The sequence below is a fragment of the Ictalurus furcatus genome, chromosome 4 (genome assembly GCF_023375685.1).
Source record: "Ictalurus furcatus strain D&B chromosome 4, Billie_1.0, whole genome shotgun sequence".
In the NCBI taxonomy this organism is placed as follows: domain Eukaryota; kingdom Metazoa; phylum Chordata; class Actinopteri; order Siluriformes; family Ictaluridae; genus Ictalurus; species Ictalurus furcatus.
Genome location: NC_071258.1, coordinates 3,547,501 through 3,571,768, shown reverse-complemented (window position 1 = coordinate 3,571,768; position 24,268 = coordinate 3,547,501). Strand labels below are relative to the sequence as shown.

The 24,268-nt window shown below is 37.8% G+C and overlaps 1 protein-coding gene across 1 annotated transcript in view; it reads right to left on the bottom strand.

Moving 5' to 3' along the window:
• Positions 1–3,069: 3,069 nt before the first annotated feature.
• ptprq (protein tyrosine phosphatase receptor type Q) overlaps positions 3,070–24,268 on the bottom strand; it is a 57,767-nt gene continuing 36,568 nt past the window's right edge. Inside the window, exons 34-59 of the mRNA XM_053623876.1 lie at positions 24,120–24,268; positions 23,522–23,797; positions 21,575–21,726; positions 21,349–21,490; positions 19,877–20,158; positions 18,384–18,710; positions 17,472–17,590; positions 17,196–17,382; positions 16,536–16,777; positions 15,697–15,763; positions 14,130–14,288; positions 13,041–13,278; positions 12,781–12,854; positions 12,589–12,688; positions 11,049–11,177; positions 9,898–9,942; positions 8,761–8,787; positions 8,448–8,529; positions 8,212–8,302; positions 7,995–8,071; positions 7,317–7,451; positions 7,094–7,219; positions 6,430–6,578; positions 4,322–4,457; positions 4,094–4,217; positions 3,070–4,011 (exon numbers count right to left, since the gene is read on the bottom strand). The exon at positions 24,120–24,268 is cut by the window's right edge and continues 163 nt beyond it. Of these exons, the coding sequence (XP_053479851.1) occupies positions 3,974–4,011; positions 4,094–4,217; positions 4,322–4,457; positions 6,430–6,578; positions 7,094–7,219; positions 7,317–7,451; positions 7,995–8,071; positions 8,212–8,302; positions 8,448–8,529; positions 8,761–8,787; positions 9,898–9,942; positions 11,049–11,177; positions 12,589–12,688; positions 12,781–12,854; positions 13,041–13,278; positions 14,130–14,288; positions 15,697–15,763; positions 16,536–16,777; positions 17,196–17,382; positions 17,472–17,590; positions 18,384–18,710; positions 19,877–20,158; positions 21,349–21,490; positions 21,575–21,726; positions 23,522–23,797; positions 24,120–24,268 (3,673 nt within the window). The 3' untranslated portion in view covers positions 3,070–3,973. The remainder of the gene's footprint in view (positions 4,012–4,093; positions 4,218–4,321; positions 4,458–6,429; positions 6,579–7,093; positions 7,220–7,316; positions 7,452–7,994; positions 8,072–8,211; positions 8,303–8,447; positions 8,530–8,760; positions 8,788–9,897; positions 9,943–11,048; positions 11,178–12,588; positions 12,689–12,780; positions 12,855–13,040; positions 13,279–14,129; positions 14,289–15,696; positions 15,764–16,535; positions 16,778–17,195; positions 17,383–17,471; positions 17,591–18,383; positions 18,711–19,876; positions 20,159–21,348; positions 21,491–21,574; positions 21,727–23,521; positions 23,798–24,119) is intronic.

Here is a 24,268-nt window from a genome sequence, read left to right as displayed (position 1 = left end):
GCCTACTTCGTGGGTGTGCAAATATCAAAAGTTAATTGACGTTCTTAAGAACAAGCCAAGTCATGGTATGAAGCCTTCTATACTAAGCTAAGGTTACCTACTATTTAGGTATCTAGTTACTTACTGTCTGAAAAAAAGCTCGTATGTTCTGCTGCACTTTTCTACGCTTGTCTGCTGTCTCCATTTCTTACAGACTGAGCCGCTAAAATATATCAACGATCTTGTGTTGAGTATGGGCGCAACCAAGCGTACAATTGGAGGGGGGGCGCACACCTATTTTCCTTAACAAACGGAAATATATTCAAAAGGAATAGACATAAATAAATAGAATAGATGAAGAAAAGACAGATCCGTTGGCATTAACGAGTTCATTAAATGGGGACATATAGAAAGTATTTTGTACTGTATATTGGGGGGTCAGATTGGTATTTCCTCAACATTTGGGGGGACACGACCCCCCAAAGAATGCGCGGTTACGCCCTTGTAAAGTTTTATTACTGCATAATACTGTACATGATGCTTCCCCCCCCCCCATGAATTATTTCACATATTCTTACATATTTAACTATTAGTAAAATCACATTTTTACACATTAAGGTCTGTGTAATTATAGCGCTGTACGTTCTGCTGTACAAATCTAATGGTTCTCTCATCGGTTACCAGATTTGATTTGTAATTACTGTACTTTTACCTATTAAACATGAGATAGTTACTGTACTGTAGGTTATAGTGCTGCAGTAAAGCCTTAAAAAAGACATGTTACATAAAATACAACAAAATCTTAACTTCATCACCTTCATTCATTTGTACAAACGTCTTCTGAGATCAAAATGTAAGCACTGCAGTGTCTTCAAATCCTTAATTTGATCATAAGCTGCTCAAACAAGGTACTTTTTAAAATGGTTTTTTATAACACAATATGGACTATGTAACTATAAGTACTTATGATGACCCACTGGCTCATACCTTTCATTAGACAGCATTACGCTTGCCATATAACACATCATAACCGCATTGTTTTTTGCATCCAGGATTCATAGGACGTGCCAATACTTTTGATTACACACTGAAAATAGCTTTGTGTTTGAAATTTCCTCGTGGCTCACGCTTGCATCTCTGCAACATTATTGTTTGCTGTACTGCATGTCATATAAAAGTTGCCTATGAACATGAATATGCATAGATCTGTAACAGGCACATGATTCAACCGAGACTACAGAAGTATATTTTAGATGCTTTAAACTAAGTGTATTTATTTTGTTTAGTTGGGGTTTTGGGAGGTGATATTCATTAATGAGGATTAAGTATGTATTAAGTAGTATTATTCACTGCTAGTTGCATATTTTGTCTACTTGTACAGAGGGAGCTTAGCGATGATGTCATCCTGTGTGTCGGCATAGAAATGATAAAGAAGTGAGATTTTATTTATTGCTATGGATTTGTGGAAGGAACCGCTTTTTGTGAAGTTTGCACAGCTGAGTTTTCTGGAATGGGAATAAAATTGATCAGATATCATGGTGTCTGCTGTGTTCTGTTCAGAGGGGTTTTGCTGTGAAAATGAAATTCCCATGGTAAAGAGTCGTGTTGTTTTTCAGTGAGATTTAGACTGAAATCTTTAACTGCGAGTTTCTTTTTTGTTGCTTTTGAAGGGAAGCGAGGTTATGTCGGAGTCTGGATGAATAAAGTTGCCTCCACTTTCAGCCTGCTGGATTAAACAGTGCACAGAGCACAGCCCGAGGCACGGTAATCTTTAACACTGTGATATTCAGGTCTTAGGTGCAGTGTTTATTACTGCAGCGCTCAGATAACTGAACTCTGTTGTTGTCTGAAAAAGCTGCAATAAAGCCGGAGAGCTGCAGGGAAATAACTTTCTGCTCAAGTGCAGTGCAGAAACGAGCCAACTTTCATTCAGGATCAGCGTTTACCTGACAGAGCAAATCAGATAAGTACTCACATATCAGACCTTTCTTTCTTTCTTTCTTTCTTTCTTTCTTTCTCTCTCTCTCCAAACGACTTCGTCTTTCTTGTTTCCTTAAAAGTTATTTTGTTTGCTTGGTCTCTTTCTTTCTTTGTTTCTTTCTTTCTCAAAATGTATTTCTTTCTTTCTTTCTTTCTCAAAAGGTCTTTCTTCATTTTTTCCTTTCTTTCTCAAAATGTCTTTGTTTGTCTCTTTCTTTTTTCTCCAAAGGTCTTTGTTTTCTTGTTTTTGTTCATTCTTCCTTCCTCCCTCCTTCCCTCCCTTCCTTTGTCTTTCTTGTTTCTTTAAAAGTTCTTTTGTTTGTTAGGTCTCTTTCTGTCTTTCTTTCTTTCTCAAAATGTATTTCTTTCTGTCTTTCTTTCTTTTTTTCTTAAAATGTATTTCTTTCTTTCTTTCTCAAAAGGTCTTTCTTATTTTTCTTTCTTTCTCAAAAGGTCCTTTCTTTCTATCGTTCTTTCTTTCCTTCTTCCTCAAAAGGTCTTTCTTTATTTTTCTTTCTTTCTTTCTTTCTCAAAAAAGGTATTTCTTTCTTTCTTTCTCCAAAGGTCTTTGTTTTCTTGTTTTTGTTCTTCCTTCCTTCATTCCTTGTGTCTTTCTTGTTTTCTTGAATGTTCTTTTGTTTGTTTGGTCTCTTTCTTTCTTTCATTCATTCTTTCTAGCTCTTTTTTTTTTATCATTTCTTTCTTTCTTTTGTTGGGTGTTTCTTTCTAACTGAACACCTAATGAAAAATTTGGAGTGTTCTTCACCACCACCACCACCACCACCATCATCATCACATTACCAGAGGGAACAGTGTTCATCGTCGCTCCAGTACAGTGCCACAGATGTCTAGACTCGACACCGATGAGCACTGAAGCTGCTGAAGCTGCTGAAGCTGTCCTGGCAGCTCATGGGGGACTTTTTATATCTCCCTATATTCACTTGCTAACAAGACTCCGTTTTTTTGTCCTCCATCTTTATTTTTCTTGTTTGCTTCCTGGTAGAGAGGTAAAAAAAAAAAAAAAAGCACTTTTCTGAAAAGTCAAGTGTTTTTCACCTTTGGAAGCGCGGCTGTTCTGTTTACTTGATCGTATTTCTACGTTACTGAGGTGTAGCTCTACAGCTGCTCTTTATCGTTTTTTCATGACATGGACACACTGCATATCTCAGACAAAAAAAAAATCGCATTTATTTCAAAACACAAATACTGTTTCATTTGAAAATATACACACAAAAATATCCTGTATATTTATAGCTCCTGACATAAACACTTGTTTGGCTTAATAATTTATGATAAAAATTGAATAAATGAGGAACAAATTAAAAATAGCGAGCTGACGAGTGCTGGGTCTTCGTCCGCTACCGTGTGTGACGTACTGGATGTATGAATAAAATAAATCGATCACGTAATACATAATACACGTAAAACAAGACATTAACGTGAGGGTAGAGCGCGAAGTTACACTTTAACTTTAAACATCGTTTCGCTTTCATTGCTTCAGCTTGTAGCATTAATTATTATCATGAAAAATGTAGGAATCCGATGATTAATAATGATCATTTTATTTCAACGTTTTTACACTTTGCAATATTAACATTTTCCGATGTTTGTCGTGTTCGATAGAATAGAGAAAAGGAGTTTCAAATTTCTGAAACAAATATATGTTTAGTAAGATTCTAATGTAAGTAAAACTGTAAAAGGTGTCAATCTAAACCAAACCGAACAGAAGGGAAGGATTCAAATGAAAAGCTTATAATCCTCTGACTTTACACGTCGGTACACTGTTCGATGAGTTAATGATGTGAGCAGGGGACGTCTGAAGTGATTATACGTACACACAGTTTGCACACACACACGCCATGTGTTTGTGTGTGTGTGTGTGTGTGTGTGTGCAAACCGTCGGCTTCATAAATGTTCCTGGTGTTTGCTCTGTGTTTGGCCGCAGTGCCCCAGTCGTCCTCACTCAGGGTCTTAATGAAGCCGTGACAGGCATAATGCAGAAAATTCAGCGCTCTTACATTGTCGTCTCTTCCCACTCCAACTCAACGTCACCTGAAGAAAAAAACAGCATGGATCCGTCTAAATGAGACTTTTTATTTTGTTGCCGTAACACCGTCGTGTGACTGTATTTTACCTTCCATAGCATCCAGCGAGTCCATTTTCTCCAACGCCGAGTAGTTAACGAACCAGATGGACTGACTGTTGCCTTTGCTGGTCAGCAGATCCAGAGTGCTCTGATACAGAAACATGTACTGAGCCTGCGGAACGAAGAGTCTGACATTAACGTCACGCTTCATTTACAGGAGTCTTTTTCAATCAATGTGTATGTGTGTGTGTGTGTGTGTGTGTGTGTGTGACTAACCAGATTCTGCACCATGCACATCCTCTCACTGCGCAGTTCTGCCACCAGGCCGTACACGTCCACAAAGTCATGGTCTCGGATGTGCTGAATCAGGTGGTCTAGAGCTATAAAGACTCCGGTTCTGCCCACGCCAGCACTGCAATACACACACACACACACACACACACACACACAATACACGTGCTGTGCACTTCCTCAATCGTCGTAATCAATCAAACAATGACAATATTCGCATGCAAATCACATCTGGACCTTTTGTAAGCTCTAATGATATACTAGTGCACCCCATGTAATAAATTACTGTACACAGACTGTACCACTCAAACGCATGGAATCACCAGTCACATTTATTTCCCTTAGCCATTATTCCTTTTACTAAACTCCTATATGGTTTATAGATCTAATATGTAAAGAATGAAACAGTCTTGGGGGCATGCTGTTAAAGGAAAACAATCAGACAAGGGATGGTGTGATGAATTGAAGTCACTGTTATCACCCCACCCTGAGATAGGCTCCAGGATCCCCGTGACCCTGAAGGAGGATAAGTGGTATAGAAGATGGATGGATGGATGGATGGATGGTTTTCACCCTAAAGGTTTATAACCTTTATTCCTCAGAAATTCGCCAACGATTACATTTATTAAAGAACGACACGTCATACTTTTCATACATCATACTATTTATACAGTAGTTACATTTAATGTTTCGGAACATCCAATAAAAGTTATTTCCTTTTAGTCAGTAAGTTAATAGGTTAATAGGAGTTATGGAATAAACTACATCACGCTCCAGTGTCGGAAAATTTAAAGTTCTAGCTTTACTTCTGACTTTTACAAAGCACTGACACTAGAGACTCCTTCTAAAAATGTTAAATGAATGTCTTTTCACCATATCAAGGATTATATATATTCTCCTAAATGCGTTCATGTGGAGTATCTGACATCAAATCTCTGGGAATGAGCTGTTACTATAGAAACGATGCCATATTACAGTCCATACAGGATTTTTTTGTGATTGTTGGGGCCAAAAAACACTTGGCTTTTTTTAAAAAATGTCAAAATTTGAGTTTTTTTCCTGCTTTTTTTGCAGAAAACCACTCGAATTGGTGAAATTGCATTCGCACGAAATTGTTTTGCAGGATCCTTCGCGCTGATGTTTGTTGGTAAACGAGTACGACTTCGAGCTGTACTCACGTTCGACGCATGCAAATCGAAGAGGGCTTCAGCCAAACGCCCGTCGTGATGACGTCACATTTTTTGACACGTCTCGACCCAAATCATCAAAAAATCTGCGGTGATCCTGAGAAATTGCGAGCTCCTCAGACTACTGACGTCTGCTTGATTTTTCATTCATTTCTGCGATCGCAAAATCGTGAAATCCTGGAGGGACTGCTATTAGAAAGAGTGCATTGGTATAAACCTGTGATTTACTTTGCAGCCAGAACTAATGCCAGTTAGAACTGAGATATTCAGCAGCACTGAGGTAAAGATCTAATGTCAACCAGACACCAAAAGATATTTGTAGAGGTTTGGGATTTGGGATAAGTTAGTTAACAGTCATTAAAAAATATATTAAACAATAAACAATATACTGGAATTATTAGTGATTCCTCCTTTAAGTATCTGCTTCAAGATAAAAAAAACAAAAAACAAAAGACAAATCTGGATATTAGCTTTATAATAAAGATCATAATTTATACTATCAAACATTTGGAATAATTTTGGAGTCGTTCTGGGCACATTTTACAGCGTTCTACAAATGATTTCATCAGAATCATACACACACACACACACACACACACACATATATATATATATATATATGATATGTATGTATATATAAATAAATAAATATATACACACATATATACATACATATATATATACATATACATACATATATATGTGAGTTTATATATATATATATATATATATATATATAGTTTACTGAGTATATATTACTGAAAACATTAATTCCATACTTTTGAATGGTAGTACAGTCCCAGAAATTTGATACTGTATATAAAAGAGTAAGAAGTTCACCCTGTACAGATGTAAATACTTCTGAAATGCAGACGAAACACATTTCAGCACAGACAGACAGCTGACCTGCAGTGCACTACGATGGTTGCATTGTCGTGGCCTCTGTTGGACCTGACGGCTTTGACGAACTGTATTAAAGTGGAGCTGGACTCAGGAACACCGTGCTCTGGCCAGGACGTGTAGTTAAAGTGATGCACCACCATGTAGTCGCCATGCTGGAGGCAGAAAGTCACTCTTTCATACAACTCTTTCACACACACATGGTCATTTACTGTGAATCATACGTTTAGTGTCAACGCAAGCTAGAGTCCAAATCCCAAGATTTATAACTCCTGAGATCATGTGTGTACAAATGAGGATGAGACTTGATGAATATGACACACTCATATGTCTTATAGCACTGGCACAGTGACATAATTCCCCCATCGGACCTTATCTATCATGTCTCCCTAATAATCTCCAGCTCTGAATTGGCTACATCACTCTCTCCTCTCCTCTCCACTAATAGCTGGTGTGTGGTGGGCGTTCTGGTGCACTGTGGCTACCGTCGCATCATCCAAGTGGATGCTACACACTGGAGGTGGTTGAGGAGATCCCCCCCCGCCACCCCCACCCCCATGCAATGTAAAGTGCTTTGAGTGTCTAGAAAAGTGCTATATAAATGTAAGGAATTATTATATCCTGAACATTAGTGAAAAATTGTGCTGCTAAAAGTCCTGTGCTGATTAACCTTCTCCACTCTGAGCACTCTGACAGTCCAATCCGGATGCACGTCCTCCGTCAGCTTTGTGATGATGATGTCACCAAACACGGTGACCGGCTTGTTGTCCTCCGGCCAGTACTGATGACAGCGAATCTGCACAGAGAGGCAACAAGAGGAACAATCATACTAACTGGGAGACAATAAACCAGTGATAAAGTATAGTGAACGACAGCTCGGTTTGTACTCGTACCCGACCCTTCTCAAAGCACTGGGTGAGCATGGCGATGGTTTTGGTCCTGGTTTCCCAAATCATTCTCCAGAAATCAGCCACGGTGCCAGGAAGAGGTCCCTGAGTGGCTATAAACTCATTAGGACACAGATAACCCTGTAGAGAGGAGTGTGAGGAATATTAATTAATTCATTCATTAAATAAGAACGGGTTTATACAGAAAATATTACGAGTAGCTTTGGACCATGCATTTGTCATTGCGTTTTTCATACACCATCTTCAACTCATTTTCACACGAAAAGAATTTCATTTTATTTCTATTAAAGCGTCCAGCAAACACAGGTTTCTATTCACTGTGTATGCTCACTACACAGTGTGTTATTTTTGTATTTTGGATTCTGCATTATGAAATAAGTGAAGTTTGGGAGAAAGACCATGTCTTCCTAATGGGGAATGGGGGATGGGGACGGGGACGGGGGGCGGGGGGGGGGGGCACTCATTCACACCTGGGGGGCAAAGTGGCTTCGCATGTTTTCTGAAGGAAACCAACATGGACATGAAGAGAACATGTGACACTCCACATAGACAGGAACATATAAGTAAACACTTACAGTAAACAAAAACTGCAACATATATTATATTATGACAGCTCTGGAAAAGAGAAATAAGTAGCGTGGTGTGTAAAATTCTGGCTCTTACAGAGACAAAGCTAGCATTGATGTAATCAGACCCCGGGATCCCCGGCTCAGACAGCAGCTTCACTCGGTTATTGTTATCTGGGAAAGAAAACACCACCAGAGAGTGAATTTAGACTGATGTGAAACTCTTTCAGGTTCACAGTCAAGAAAAGATCATGAAATATACAGTGTGTGTGTGTGTGTGTGTGTGTGTGTGTGTGTGTGTATGCAGATCATACAGGGTTTAATGTTTGTGAAGCGGTTTTTGGAGCGGTTCCATGGCAGGTCAGCGTCCGATGTTGCCAGGTCGTGCAGAAGCTTTGGCAGTTCCTACAACATAGACAATCACTTATCACAAAAAACCTAGCATGTAGCATGCCATTGCAACATCTTAAGTTTCTTTCTCTATCACACACACACACACACACACACACACACACACACATCTGTATCTATAAAACAGAACAGAAATTACAGCAAATTCCTCGTGAAACTTGGCGTTGTCATTGGCACACAGATCCTCCACGTGCTGAATGAAAGCCTTCTTACTGATCGGCCTACGATGGAACAGAAGGGAAACATTAACGTTAATAAAGGAAATGGGAATATTAATATCATATCATCTTTAGTACTGAACAATATTACATTACTCTTTCCAAAATAATGCACATGATGCATCGAGAGCGATTAGAAACTGTACAAAACGTTCAAAAGAACAGATTTCCGCCAACAAAATACTAAAGCGCAGATGCCAAGAGAGAAAAACTGCTGATTCATGTATAACTTACTTGAGAGATTTCCTATAACTGAGCAGCCTGAAATGTTAATAGAAAGTATTATATGAAACTGTGCCATAATTAATAAATACATAAATAAATAATACAAGCATGGTGATTTCTGTTAGCTGTTAGTACAAAACAATTCCACAGGTACATTCTCACTGCAGGTTTAAGCATCCAATGTTTTATTTATAAATCATTCAATTCAATACCAATGGTTTATTTATTAATACTTTTGAAACTATTATCGGATTTTTATAGGTTTTTATAGGATTATTAAATCACTAGTGTTATGCCATCACTTTACAAACCTAAATGTCAATAATAATAATAATAATATGAAGAAGAAGAAGAATATCAATAATAGTAATAATAATATAAATAATATTAATAATATCAATAATTTAAAAAACTACTACTACTACTAATAATAATAAAAGTAATAATAATAATAAGAAGAAGTAGAAGAAGAAGAAGAAGAATATCAATAATATTAATAATAATATCAATAATAATAATAATAATACCACTACTACTGATACTAATAATAATAGTAACAATAGTAATAATAAAAGTAATAATAATAGTAAGAAGAAGAAGAAGCTCAATAATATTAATAATAGTATCAATAATATCAATAATAATAATAATAATAATAATAATAATAATAACAACAACAATAATAATAATAATCACTGTGGGGCCATTTTTTACTTGCAGTGTGAATGTAGTCTATGTGAGATTTAGTCTATTCAGACTCCTAGAATGGTACACAACACACTGAAAACACACACGCACACACGCACACACACACACACACACACACACACACACACACACTGCAAAGCGTAACCAGTTACAACATGAAGCATGAGAGTTAAAGTCACACAGTAAAATCCATAGTGTTGAATTAACACCCAGAGTGTTCATTTGTGTCCAATGGACTTACATAAACACTGCAGGGTGTAAATTTAACACTGTGGATTTTGCTGTGCACAGTCAGTCACTGAATGACCGCTACAGTATCTTAGTAATGCATACACAATGAAACACAACCACACCATAAACCATAAACATTCTGACTGTAAAGACGAGGAAACCAGAGCATGCATCTGCAGGCATGACTGCATCATTTTATCCACTTACTGGATTACAAATATATCCTTCCTCCTAAAGAAAAAGGAGGAGTACCTGAGAAACAAAGGGGTAGTGAGTAAATTAGAGAGCCAGTGAAAATGTGTGTTAGTCAGATCATGACGTGGTTTCTGAACACCAGTCAGTCCCTCCAGGTTTTCTGCGATTTTGAGATTACAGAAATGAAAGCAAAATCGAGGATACGCCGTAATATTCGCAGGAGCTTGCAATTTTTCAAAATTACCGCAGATTTGGGCAGAGACGTGTCGCGATGTGCTGTGTGACATCATCGTGACGCGCGTTCAGCCGAAGCCCTGTTCGATTCATGTGCGTCGTACATGAGTACAGCTAAAAAGGACTCGTTTACAAACAAACGTCACTGCGTTTTCGCCAAAATTCTGTACGGACTGACCAATAAAGCCTCATCGCAAATAGCCACCGATGAGCTACATAAAGAACAATAAACAACATAAAAATAAAACATAAATATCTTTCACTTCATTAATGTTGTTGCATCTGTCAGGTAGTTTGACCAAAAAGTGCCTTAAAGTGTGATTTATACTTCATCAGAACTGCTTCTGTGAGCCGTCTGAATCAACCCTGTGAAACCCAGAGCTTATACAGTCTTTCAGAACACTAGCTGCCAATCAAACAAAGGGGCGGGGCAGTAACGAGTGAGGCGTGATATGTGAAAGCAAATGTTTTCTTGATGTCTGTTCAAATAAAATGGCACCTTTAACTTATAGAAAGATGTATGTCGATGTCGATTATTCAGAATGGCATCGTGGAATGAAAATTTCCACTGAAAGCATCGTTTTGATCTTCATTAAAGTGGAACGTTTGTATGACTATATAATAACAACTCGTTCGGGATGGACCTAGGACGGATGCTCCTCGTAAACAGATTTAAAAAAGTGTCTAATTGGTGAAGTTTTCCTCAGTTAAGGAGATCGGACACTATACGGATCTCACGTGTACGTCCACATGATGACCGCAAGGCTCCAAGTGCGCGAATGGGGTACGTCTGTACGGCTTGAGCTGAGGAAGATCTCGACGTGATCGCAAACAAAAACGCTACTTTACTGTAAAACGAGTTCTTCTAACAGACAGTGATTACAGTCAGTCCTGTTGTTATGATCCTGTAAAGATTTCAGCTGATTTACCGCTGGATCTTTTCCTCTTTCAGCTCCATGTCTGCCATTGCTATCAGCTGATCCAGCTTCAGCTTGGTCTCAATAATCTCTGCTTCTCGTGGAGAATAGGTGCCGCCCTCCTTCTGCCTCTGATGGATCCTGCAGATGGACAAGAGTTTTAATAAAAGCAATAAAAGTCATCTCTGAGAAACATCTGAGGCTTTACACACTTTACACAGCTTTTGGGCGTCTAGTTGCAGGCGTCAGGGTGAAATATTCTTTTATATCATAGACTAATAAGATGATTAAAGAAGTAATTAAATAAATACACCCTTCTTTTCTTTCCCCCCAACATCTCCAGTAGTATTGACTAAAGTATACATTAATATGGAGATAATGTTTGCGAGGGACGGTGGTGCGAAGACAAAACTACCTTTGAAAGCTTAGAAGCTTGCATACTTTCTCTGATTTCGTATTGGGCGTTGTAGACGAGTGCTCCAGTGCTGCCGTTGTGAGTGGCATTAACATTTTAGGACAATGTGCATGACTATAGGAACAAGATTGCGGCTCCTCAACTTCAACTATCTTGGAATGAATCGGCTCGGGCGTGCGTCATTTGTGACGACCGATCACAGGCTTGGTTCAGTAGCGCGTTCATCCTTTAGAGATTGTCTAGCTGCCACATGTATGAAATGGCAATGAATTTTCTCCTCGATTTAGGCTACATTAATCCACGTTAATCCGGATAGATCTGAAAACTGCATTATTGTTTTAAAACAGTCCGTCTACACTGGCGTTTTAAACATTTTCCAAAAATTGCTCGTCCACACATCGAAACGCCTGAAAACACGTGAAAACCGTAAGACGCTTTGGCCTACGTCTTTTCCGTCAGACGTTTATTTAAAAAACGCGATCTGAACGTTGTACAAAGTGACAGTAATCTTTAAAGCGCACCTATTATGGTTTTGAAACGTGTCTAATTTTGTTTTAAAGGTCTCATACGATAGATTTATACACATCCGAGGTCAAAAGACACTTTAACGTGCTCATAATTTAAACTGCAGCATTACTTTTTCCCCCCAGTGTCACAAACGACTCGTTAAATGATCCGTTCTAAATGATTTGTTCTAAACTCCTCCTTTCAGAGAGCATACTCTGCTCTGATTGGTCAAGTGTCCCAGTCTGTTGTGATTGGTCTACCGTTGTCAGCGAGCAGCCAATCAATACTAGAGGCAGGGCTTTTTGTTACAAACCTATGTAGGTTAGTACAGGAAGTAAAGTCTGGAATCACTAATGACTCGTTTCAGCTGTTCAGAATCGATTCCTTCTTTTGGGAGTCGATAACTCTGTTTGTCGTGAGCTTTGATTTTTTAAAACTTTGCAGACTTTTTACATTCACAAACTGCTCTATAACACACTACATGAAAGGTAATATTTGAAAAACCATAATAGATGCACTTTAACAAAGCTATTAAACTTCATAGTTTGAGTAGTCTAGCATGCCACAAACGTGCTGTGCTATCAAACTACTTTCAATGATTAAGAAATGGTCTTTGATATAGTGCCTTACCGCACAGAAGCGTATATAATCAAGATCAGGAACAACGCCAGGAAAAAAGACAGGAGCACTCCGAGTATGATCTGCTCATCCCGAGTCAAAAGACCATCATCTGTAAGGATGAAAGGAAACAATCAAGCAGTGAGATGTAATGGCGTACGGAATGATTCGTTTCATCCTACAGTGAACTTCTGAAAGCTGTACCTGCCGTTCTGACCCTCTCCGAGTACACAGAGTCCGTGTACTGACCGAGGATATTCGTTGCACGGAATTTAAATCTGCAAAATAAACAAGACGTCTTCATAAATAATACACCGAAATGAAACTACACCTACACTAATATTATTTTTAAAGTGAGGACACACACATGCATTTTTTGTGCCTTTGTGAAATGATTTAGGTGCCACCCATAATTAAGTGTGTGTGTGAGTGTGTGCGCACACACGCTTTTGTGTCTTACTTACACGTAGTACGTTTTGGCTTTTAAAGGCCCGTTACAGAGGATCTGTGCATCCTCAGAGAAACATCCTTCCTCCGATCCAATCACGTACATCCTGGAACGTATGTTTTTCAAAGTTCTATCCTTATTTGAACTCGGATCCTCCGAGCACTCCGGGTTTGGAAAGCCTTCGTCCGTCACGTACGGGGCAGTAGCGTGGAGGAACACGGTTTTCCAGTTAGACACATTGCTGTAGTCCATCACTGCAAAGCCATACAGACAGAACGATCAGTTCAGATCACTTATTATAAACACTGTATATATGACCATACGATCAAATACACTCGAAGCACCTTAATTAAATAAAACGAACCGAACCGAATCGCATTTAAACACAGACTTGCCAGTTATTCTCCTCATACGGGTGAGGGATTAGTCTAGATTAGGCTGATGGATTTTTTTTTCCCTTTAAATGATCTAAAAAGATATCATTAAAGAGGCTCAAGAACATAAATAATTATTAACCCTTTCACGCACAGTCCGCACACATAGACGGCCTTTTTTTTATTTATTTATTTTTTAGATTTTTAGATAAAAATATAAAACGTAAATCACCTCCAAATGACTTGAGAGCATCACTTTAACCTATCGTATTATCCAGATTTCTGTTGCACTGAAGATTGTTATTAACGAAGAGTGTCTCCAGTATATCTTTACTAACGTTCTACATAAATTCTAAATAAAACGTAAAAAAGTCAATAAAAATATATATATAAACTATACATTGTTTAGAACTTCTTTGTGTGCTAGTCAGGAATATTTTCATCTTTTTTTTTCTATATTTTGTTCAGAATTGAACCTGTCTAGGAATCTTAACAATATTTGTTTATATAAATTGATGTTTGCGCTTTTTTTTTCCTCCAGTTATAAATTTTTATCCCTTTTTCTTTTCACTCACGGAATTCCTACTCATGGACAATCCATTTACGGTGATATTAATGCTTAAAAAAATTCAAGTCTATTTAAAAAACATCTATTTTTATTCTAACCTCAGCACAAAAGAAGGCTGCTTTCTGTCTCTCTGTATATTTTTACACTGGTGATATGAATGTACCTGCCGGCTCAGAGACGATGACCTGGATTTTGTGAATAGGACCGTTGTCATCTGAGAAAAAACACAACGGCATCTCGATAGTGATGGTTTGGTGTGTTGCCATGACAACGCCTACACTGTTCAGGGCTACCGCTGGCCTCTTAGAGGGCATCGGTGGGGCTGAAATGAAACAGAATACAGAGATGATGTTAGGGGACGATTTTTTTTTTTACACGCCGCATGGAGAATCAGGCTGCAGGAAGAACAAAAAACAAAACAAAAAAAAAGTGGTCACATCATCTCTAAAGGACTTTCAGAATATAGAGCTATCAATGTTCTTTAATTTATGGACCTAATTTATAAATTAATACCAAAATGAATTTGATTCCAAAATGAGCAAAATGTTCTGCCACTAAAAAGACGTTATGCTTTCATATTACAGTCTACACACAGAAATAGTGTGATTAGTGATTATTTTTAAGCCATGACTTTGTGTATTATTCATTACTCGAGCAGCCGTTAAACTCGTTAAACCCCCAGAAGTTTAAATCATTTATTTACTTCATTTAAAACCACACGAATCGAATGATGTGAAACACACTCGTATCAGGTTATCGAAACAACGCAATCTAAAACAGATCCACAAATTAAGACAAATAAAATGAGTTCTTCAGTGAGCAAAAAAAGTAATGGCACCCTACGAAACGAGGACGTGCTAGTGGGCGTCTCTAGTGTGTGCCGCGTTGGCCGAGCTGTCGTTATTGGAAGGTTACGGATTATGGGAGGAATCTTCCATTATTGTTAGATTTAGCACACTTCACAATTTAGTCGTTTTGTTGCGCTCAGCTCTCTGTTACCGTTGCCTTTGATGGAGTTTTGTGGGTGTGACATTAATACATTTGATCATTTACAGCTGATCGGCATTCATCAACATCCACACGAGTACTACGAAAATCAGTGTTACAGAAATTATTTAGAAATAATTCTCATGTGATTCGTCTTATTCGTCCTCTCAAAATTATTGACACCTCTAAATTATTTCAAATAATGCAAACTGCTATACATATTAATGCTTTGGGGCAGTTTTGTGGCCGGTGGCTCCAGAAGCTTCTGTGAATAATTCACTAAAAGAATATTTTAGGCGCAAATCTGACTGCCTCTAGCAGGACTATAGATCTAGAGATCTTGACCAAAAACAAACTGTACATCTAACTGAAGACAGAAATGCGTGCAGCAAACAAACTCGAGACTTTTCAACGACTGTCTCACTCTTTGCTAATAACCAGTAGGTGAGGCTCTGCGCCCGTTATTCTCTCCAGAGGAGGGCTGACCGAATATTAATTGTGGTGGTAATTTGGAAAGCAATGTTTTGCGCTAATCATTCTAAAATAAACTTTCCAAGTTTGAAAAAAAATATTGCGTAATAATAAAACTATACAGCATTGCCATACGGTTAAGCTCAAAGTTTCACTCATGGCATGTGTCATGCACTCATTCAGTTTTTTATGAGGGGTGCCAATAATTTTGGAGTTGACTGTAAAAATGTGGGATAGCAAACAGTTTCATGTAATTGTAGAATGTTCAGTACCTTTTATCGGCATGCTGATTCTGACTTCTGATCTGGGCCCGAATCCTGCTCCATTCACTGCAGCTATCTGTAAATCAAACGTGTGTGTGTGTGTGTGTGTGTGTGTGTGTGTGTGTGTGAGAGAGAGAGAGAGAGAGAGAGAGAGAGAGATAGAATTTCTTATATTTCATATATCATATTTTTGCCTGTTTCGTAATCCTTGAAAACATTTCTGCTCTGTTTGCTGGAACGAAATTAAACCACAGCTGTAATGTAAATCTCACCGGAAAATACAACCCCAATTCCAAAAAAGTTGGGACGCCGTGTAAAATGTAAATAAAAACAGAACGCAGTGATTTGCAAATCTCATAAACACGTATGTTATTCACGATAGAATGCAGAAAACATATCAAATGTTTAAACTGAGGAAACGTAACCTTTTCAGAAATAACACGTCTCAAAAAAGTTGGGACGGGGCAACAAAAGGCTGGAAAAGTAAGTGTTACACTGCAAATCTAGTTAATTCCCGATGTCACTTATATTATAACAGCTATAAACACATGTCCCCTCACCTCACGCTCTTGAAGTTAATAAAAAAAAAATGCAACTTGTCTGATACTGGAGGCTCCTTCCATACTGAAAACTTACAGAAAACTTATATGTGTTTTAATCTTCTACCATACAATTCCTATGTCGTTACTATAGAAACGATAATGTATTAGAACGAGTGCATTAATATAAACCTCTCGTTTGCAGCTGCTGTTATAGAAAATTAATCAACACTTTCTGAACAATCAGACCAACCAAGAGCTAGAATTCAACAGCACTGCGGTGTAAAGCAAAATCAATGCTTCCTTCACCTGTATGCTGTAGTTAAATCCTCCTTTAAGACCCTGTATAACAGCAGTCATGGTCTTGTTCGGGTTACTGACCACCGGCAAGCTGTCGATCTCGAAGTCCAGTCGTCCATCGCGGTAAATATAGACATGATAGGCACTGATGTTGCCATTAGGCTCATCCGGTGGTGAGAATGTTACATATACACGGGTCACTTCTTCTGGCATGATAGTCAGGGTCACGTTTTTGGGTGGATCCTTTGGTTCTGACCAAAAAAAACAAACAAACACATGAATTACAATGTCCCATCAGACCAAATCAGGTAAATAGAAAGACACACATGACTGACTAACACTCCACGTGCAACTTCTTTCATAGGATTGCAGTAAAACGTGGACTAAAAAGTACTGAAAGTACCCTTATTCTCAATCTATATATGACTTGTAAATGTTCTGAACCAGCAATGTAAATAAATCAGACCCTCTCCATACGCCCTCAATCCTCCACACACACACACACACACACACACACACACACTCACACACACACACACAGATAAACACACACACCGTTTCCAACACAAAACGTACTAAACTGCAAAGACCATAAATCATGTTCTTTACACATTTACACGCATTACGTTCATCCTCAAATGTACATAAAACACAAACTCGCTTTCTCACCCCCTTCTAGTGTCCTGACGATGACGGGTGTAGAGGTCATGCCGTCTCGGCGGGCATCGGCCACGTCTCCAGTAAAGGCAGTGACAGTAACGGAGTAATAAGTGTAAGCAGTCAAGTTCCCAATGACCACCATCTGGATTTCTCCTGCTTTCCTCACTATTGTCACATTATGATGAGAACCGTCCAGCTGAAAAAAAGAAGAGAACAGGAGAGAAGGGATTAAAAGTTACAGTGGGGTTTTACCAGCGCATATAAATCTAGTTCCTTCCAACTCACAGCAATAACGTCAATGAGGTAGGAGGTGGGGCCGGAGATGATTGCCGGTTCATCCCAAGTGATTTTCATCCCAGAGATTGAAGGAACCGCTGCGACAGCAACTGGTGGGGCGTCAGGGTCTGAGAGAGGGAGGGAGAGAGAGAGAGAGAGAGAGAGAGAGAGAGAGTGTAAGAGAGAGAGACAGAGAGAGAGCATAAGAGAGTGAGAGAGACAGAGAGAGAGAGCATAAGAGAGTGAGAGCATAAGCGAGAGAGAAAGACAGAGAGAGCGTAAGAGAGAGAGAGAGTGACAGAGTGAGAGCATAAGACAGAGAGAGATAGAGACAGAGAGAGCATAAGAGAGAGACAGAGAGAGAGCGTAAGGGAGAGAGAGAGAGATAGACAGAGAGAGAGCATAAGGGAGAGAAAGAGAGAGCATAAGAGAGAGAGAAAGACAGAGAGCATAAGAGAGAGCATAATAGAGAGAGATCATAAGAAAGAGAGAGAGAGAGAGAGAGAGAGAGATTGCATCAAAGCCACTGCACAATTAATTATTAAAATATTAGTTGTTTTGGTGTAATAAATGAGAATAATTGTTAATAAATCTAATGCTATACTGTCACAGACAGAGAGTTCATACCACATAAGCCACAGACGTGAAAACTGTGTTGCGTTTCTGACGCAAAATCAACCTTTTATCCTAAAATGTATTGTCTTATTCATTTTATTTTATCATTACCACAAACATGTTCTCTTGATATTTAGCTCAATGATCGATTTTAAAATCATCGTAGAAATCAATCACCTTTCCCCCTGCATTCTTAAACGTTCACATTCTTTTGGCTTTGAATATGTAAAAAAAAATAATAATAATAATAATTAATTCTAACGTAAACGTCAGTAGCGTGTGTGTACATGTGTGTGTTAGACATACTTCCTGCTGCTGTCTGTATGTACATCCACGCCGTAGGTTCTCCATCTCCGGCGTTGGTCCATGCCGTCACTCTGATGCGATAGCGCCTGTATTTACGCAGGGGCTGCAGTGTTACTGTTATCTCCCTTCTACCATATTCCGTCACATTTACCGACAGAAAAACTTCACTCTCCACACAGGAAGCGTCATCCTCTAGGTTACACACTAGCTGTCTCTCCACTCTGTAACCCCGTAAGAGCCCGGGGACTCGGGCAGGACGGAGCCAGCTCACAGTCACAGCATCCGAGCTAATATTCACTACAGACAGCGACTCTGGGGGACCAGGAACTGGAGGGAAAAAAAATCATAATTATTATTATTTATTATTCATTATTATTATGATGATCTGCTGTACTATTGTCAAATCAAAGTGTTGTATTTATAGCTTTCATTTTAAAAAAAAGTCCATTTGACATTTCACTCTCACTGTCTAAACAGTGGTTCTGGTTCTGCCATATTGAACACGTAATAGCACTCAGTAAATTTGTGATTGTTCAAATATAAAATGCCTTTCCAACCCTGTTTGCAAATTCCACTGTTAGAGAGGTAGAACTGTCAATCAATCACTGTGGGCCGGACTTCGGGAGAGATTTTTAGGTTTTAGCTTGAGTGACAAAATCAGTATAAACTTATGGCATTATATGTTTATATGATTCTCTTGTAATATTAAAAATACACTTCCACGCCAATCACAGCTGATTTCTTCTTTTTTTTCAGCGGTTAGTCCCAAAAAACACACAGTTTAGATATGGTTTCTTATTATTAAATACATCATCATAAATAAAGTATAGCTACTATATAGTTTATATTTCATATTTCATATATAATCATATATGCACTGATTGAATGCATAAAAAAAACCAACACACAGTTAGGCTTCTGGACTCAAAATCTGATTGGAAGGTCGTGAGTTTGAACCCCGTTAGAGCCAAGGCACCTTTAACATCTGCTGAATATATTCATGTAAATATCACTTCCTCCTAAACATACAATGTCAATTCAAAATCCCAGCCAGTGTTTGATTGACAGGTCTGCCATGCTGACACTAAAAAGACAAATGCAAACACAATGTTTTAATGAGAGGACGTGCAGCCATTGTACTGTGTTGTGTTTTGTAAATTAATTTGGATTATGTCTCAAATTACGCGTGTTCATTATCAAATGTGCAAACAATTACACATGCATGCTTGAATTTGAATATAGTCCAGAAAATGTTGCTAAACATAATGCGTGATCGTGTTTCGACCATCTGATTTTTTTTTAGCCTATGTGCAGTTCAAAAAGAGCATTTCACCAAGAAAAACATGAAAGAAACAGTAAAAATGCGTTCATTTCAATAATCTGAACGGGCCAGCCAGCAAATCGAGTCTGAATACAGACAATACAGACAAGTCTCCCTGGATTTCTGTCAACGCATCTTTTGAATTTTTGAAGTCTCCCACAATGCCTTGTACCTGATTCTGGTAGTGTATGTGCTGTGCAGTTGGCCTCTATTCCTGGACCCGCTGAGTTAACAGCAGCCACAGAGATGACATAAAGCATGTCGGGACGCAGGCCGCTGAAAGTGTACGCGAGTTTATGTGTAAGCATTAGGGGAAACGCCTCCTCTATGTGATCTGCTGAGATAATTTTGTAAAGCAAAATCTCTCCGTTGGGGTTTGCTGGAGGCTCCCATTCCATATAGACTGAATCCCAGTCCAGGCCCGAACAGGACAGATTTCGAACCGCCTCGGACACTGCAACACACACAACATTTACATGCTCCGTTTGAAAACATTTTTATTTGTATCTGTGTATGCCAATAAAAATGTACTGATAAAACTGTGAGACAGGAAGTTTAAAAAAATAAGTGTCATTACTTTGATTTGGTTAATTAAAATCATCTAATTAAAACGGTGCAAGTTGTACAATACCACAAATATACAATGAACAGGTAAATTCTAATTCTAAATATAAGGGTGGATATAACAAATATTCTTTGATTAAAAAAAAAAAAAGAGTTAAAAAAAACTCACTTGGTCGTTAGAAAGATGATTTGATAAACATTGACCATTTTATTGACTCATTTTCGGAAACTCAGAATAATTTTATCATTTAATCAAGTGTTTAATCTGCCTCGATTATCTATCAGCATTATATTTCGTTACCTTGTTTATTGTTAGCTGTAAATATGCAGTAATGCTAACAAAAATTACTGACAACAAACAATGAACTAGGCAAAAGTAACAAAATCGACCCACACCAAATGATAAACAAGGCAAAATTTAAAAAAAAAAAAAACTCGCACCAAATGATAAACAAGGCAAAATTAACAAAATCGACCTACACCAAACGATAAACAAGGCAAAATTAACAAAAACATCTTGCACCAAATGATAAACAAGGCAAAAGTAACAAAAACTACTTGCACCAAATGAAAAATAAGGCAAAAGTAACAAAAACTACACGTCAAACAGTAAACAAGACAACAGCACCAAAGATTTCCCATGCCAAATGATAAAAAGGGATAACTAACAAAAACTACCCATACCAAATGATAAACAAACCTGTGTTAAATGATAAATAAGGCAAAAATAACAAGTACAGCAAACAATACACAAGATGAAAAAAATTTAAATTAGCAACAACAACAAAAAGATGAAGCAGACAAGAAAGCTTGGTTAAACTATTAAATGATGTGACTCCCAACAAAACAACGAATGATTATTAACACAAGCTTTTTTTTATTATTGATTGTATTTTTAATTTTTTATCAAATGCTTGTGCACTTTGCATATTAGTGGAACATGATAACCATGGCTTATGCTTCATCAAATCATCTTGGAACTTAACAAATCAATGAAAACCACGCCTGCATTTTTATCATGTGCATTTTTAAAAACCATTTTATATCGATTCATGTGACTTACTCTCCTCTGAATCTTACCTGACTCGAGGGTAGTAAAGGTAACAGGAAGACTGTACTGGTCTCCATTGCCTGCTCTCGTGTAAGTAGACACACTTATCTCATAAGAGCTATGAGGTGTGAAGCCATGTAATTCTGCCTGAGTAGAGGCACTTGTGGAGTTCTGTAGCAAAAACAGTGATAATACAGTAAATATTCTAGATTTTACTGTACATACATACACAACATAACCAGTCTGTACAATTACCTGGTATATAACAGCATTCGTGTTCAGGTCCACGATTTTGAATCCATAATGTTGAATGACACCATTGGGCTCCAGACTGGGTTCCCAGTGGAGCCACACTGAGTCAGAAGAGTGGTTAAAGATGCTCAGGTTTCGTGGTGGAGACATTGGACCTACAATCAAAAACAGTCACATGAGACGGCATCCTAATGTGTCTTAGCCACATACAAAAGTCTCTTTCATGGCTCAGAAAAGTCATTTCAGGGCTCAGTGGTCCTTTGAAGTTCACTAATGGGGATAGTTTACAGTAGAGCTGGGAAAGTATGAAAAATTCCCGTTATGACAGCTGTACAAACCTAATGTCACAGTTCAACGTTAGCTAAGTTTCTTTCCCAACAAATATTTGCAAAATTATGCAAAAGTCAATCAGTGTTACCTTTTGTAAAATAGTTACAAGGCATTAAATAGTAAGGTACTAACCAACCTTGCTACAGTTACTTTTCAAATACTTTGAGCAGTTTGTTAGCTAGCTAAGTAACGCTAGGTTATAAGTTTTTTTTTCTTTCTTTCTTTCTTTTTTCTGCTAATCATTTATAGCTGCTGTGTCGGTATATCTTTTACGAAATTAATCAATAGACAGATGCAAAAGGAATGAATGAAATTACCTACAAGTCAATAAAAAAATTATCCAAATGTAAAAAAAATTTTTTTGGAAAAATCTAAATAAAGCTAGCTAACTAACCTTGGAGAAAATATCGAAAATAAAACACGCTAGCTAGTGTTCGAGTAAATCTCTTAAGAAAATTAGCTTAACAACATTAAAGTAAATCCACAAACAAAGCTAGCTAGCAGTAGAGTAAATCTGCAAATAAAATTAGCTAGCTAAATATATAGAAAAAATATCCAGTATCTACATACAGAACCATAGAACACAATTTTAATAGAATGCATGCTTTAAATCACATAACGACTGTAAACATGTGCAGTTAGTATACAAACTACATTACAATTTTAAATTACAAGTGATGTTGATTAATGTTACTTAGCTAGCTAACAAGCTGCTGAAAGTATCTGAAAAGTAACTGTAGCAAGGTTGGTTAGTACCTTACTATTTAAATTCATATTCATAACATCACTTTCCCAAGCCCTATGAGCTAACAGCAATGCTATGCTAGGTCAAAGTGAAAATTTGTGCCAATTTATAAAAAGTACGCTATCCAGCTTGAGGTTCAGTGGTGTTCTGTGGTGCTGTAGCTAGATACTAGCTATATTTAGCTAGCTAATTTTATTTGCAGATTTACTCTACTGATAGCTAACTTTGTTTGTCGATTTCCTTTATTGTTGTTAAGCTAATTTTCTTAAGGGATTTACTCGAACACTAGCTAGCATGTTTTATTTTACATATTTTCTCCATGGTTAGTTAGCTAGCTTTATTTAGAATTTTTTTATTTTTTATTTTTTTTACATTTATATATTTTTATTTATTGTTATTCATTTGTAGGTAGTTTCATGCGTCTGTCTACTGATTTATTTCATAAAGGATATACCGACACAGCAGCTATGAATGATTAGCAAAAAACAAGAAATAAATAAATAATTTTAAAAAAGCTTATAACCTAGCAGTAAGATATCGAAGACTAAACCAGGTCTTTTAATAATTTCTCAAGCATGCCATTATCGTGCTAAACAAAATGAGTCGATTAGTGAAAATGCTCGATTGTTGGGTTTTTTTTTTTTTTTTTACATTGTACTTGTAAGAAATTGCTCTTAGTTTTCTGTGGTTAAGCAAAACAATAGAAAAATTAAACTGAACAATAAAATAGTATCCTATATTAAAGAGCCATGATTGTATGATGTTATGTCACCATCAGTACTCGTATGGCGTAATCATTATTTCAAACATTATTTCCACACATATATATAAAGCCATAATGGTATACCTTCATACTCTTAATCCACAGCACTCACCTGCTTCATCAGTGTGCAGAGGTAACATGAGCGAGGGTCCCATGCCCTTACGATTCACCGCAGAGATGGAGAGGTTGTAGGCTGTGTACGGGGTGAGGTGTGTAAGAGTGAGCTGTGAGTTGGGTGTGTACGTGCTGTTGGATCCTCGGGGACCGTGTAGAACTGCGGCGTATTCGATTATCTCCCCGTTCGGTTCCACAGGAGCATACCATGACACCAGGATAGAGGTGGAGGAGAGATTCCTGCTCATACCCAGCAAGGGAGCTGAACTGGGTACTAACACACACACACAAGGCAAAACAACGTTTCTGACAGTAGTTCTGACTGCAAATCACAGGTTTATATTAATGCTCTTATTCAAAAGTGTCATTGTTTCTATAGCAAGATCACAGGAACTTGTATGATTGACGCCGCCATTTCCCAAAGAATATGGTGAGCTTTTTATTTAACATTTTTAAAATGAACTTAAGAAAGAGAGAAAAAAAAGAGAGGATGATGAAGGAGCAACAGTTAATGGATGTTTGAACATTAGGGAAAACAATAGGGAAATTGTTTTATAGACGAATGTTTTATTCTTCACATCCTGCATGCAACTCACCATCATCATCCGTTCTCAGGTGCAGTACGGAGGTGTGGTCTAAGGCGGAGCCTGCACTAGTTGCCGGGGTAACCGTTATCACGTAGGGGAAGTACTTCCTGAGTTTGGTGAAAAGGAAAATCGTGTCGGTGGTCGTCTTGGTAATGGTC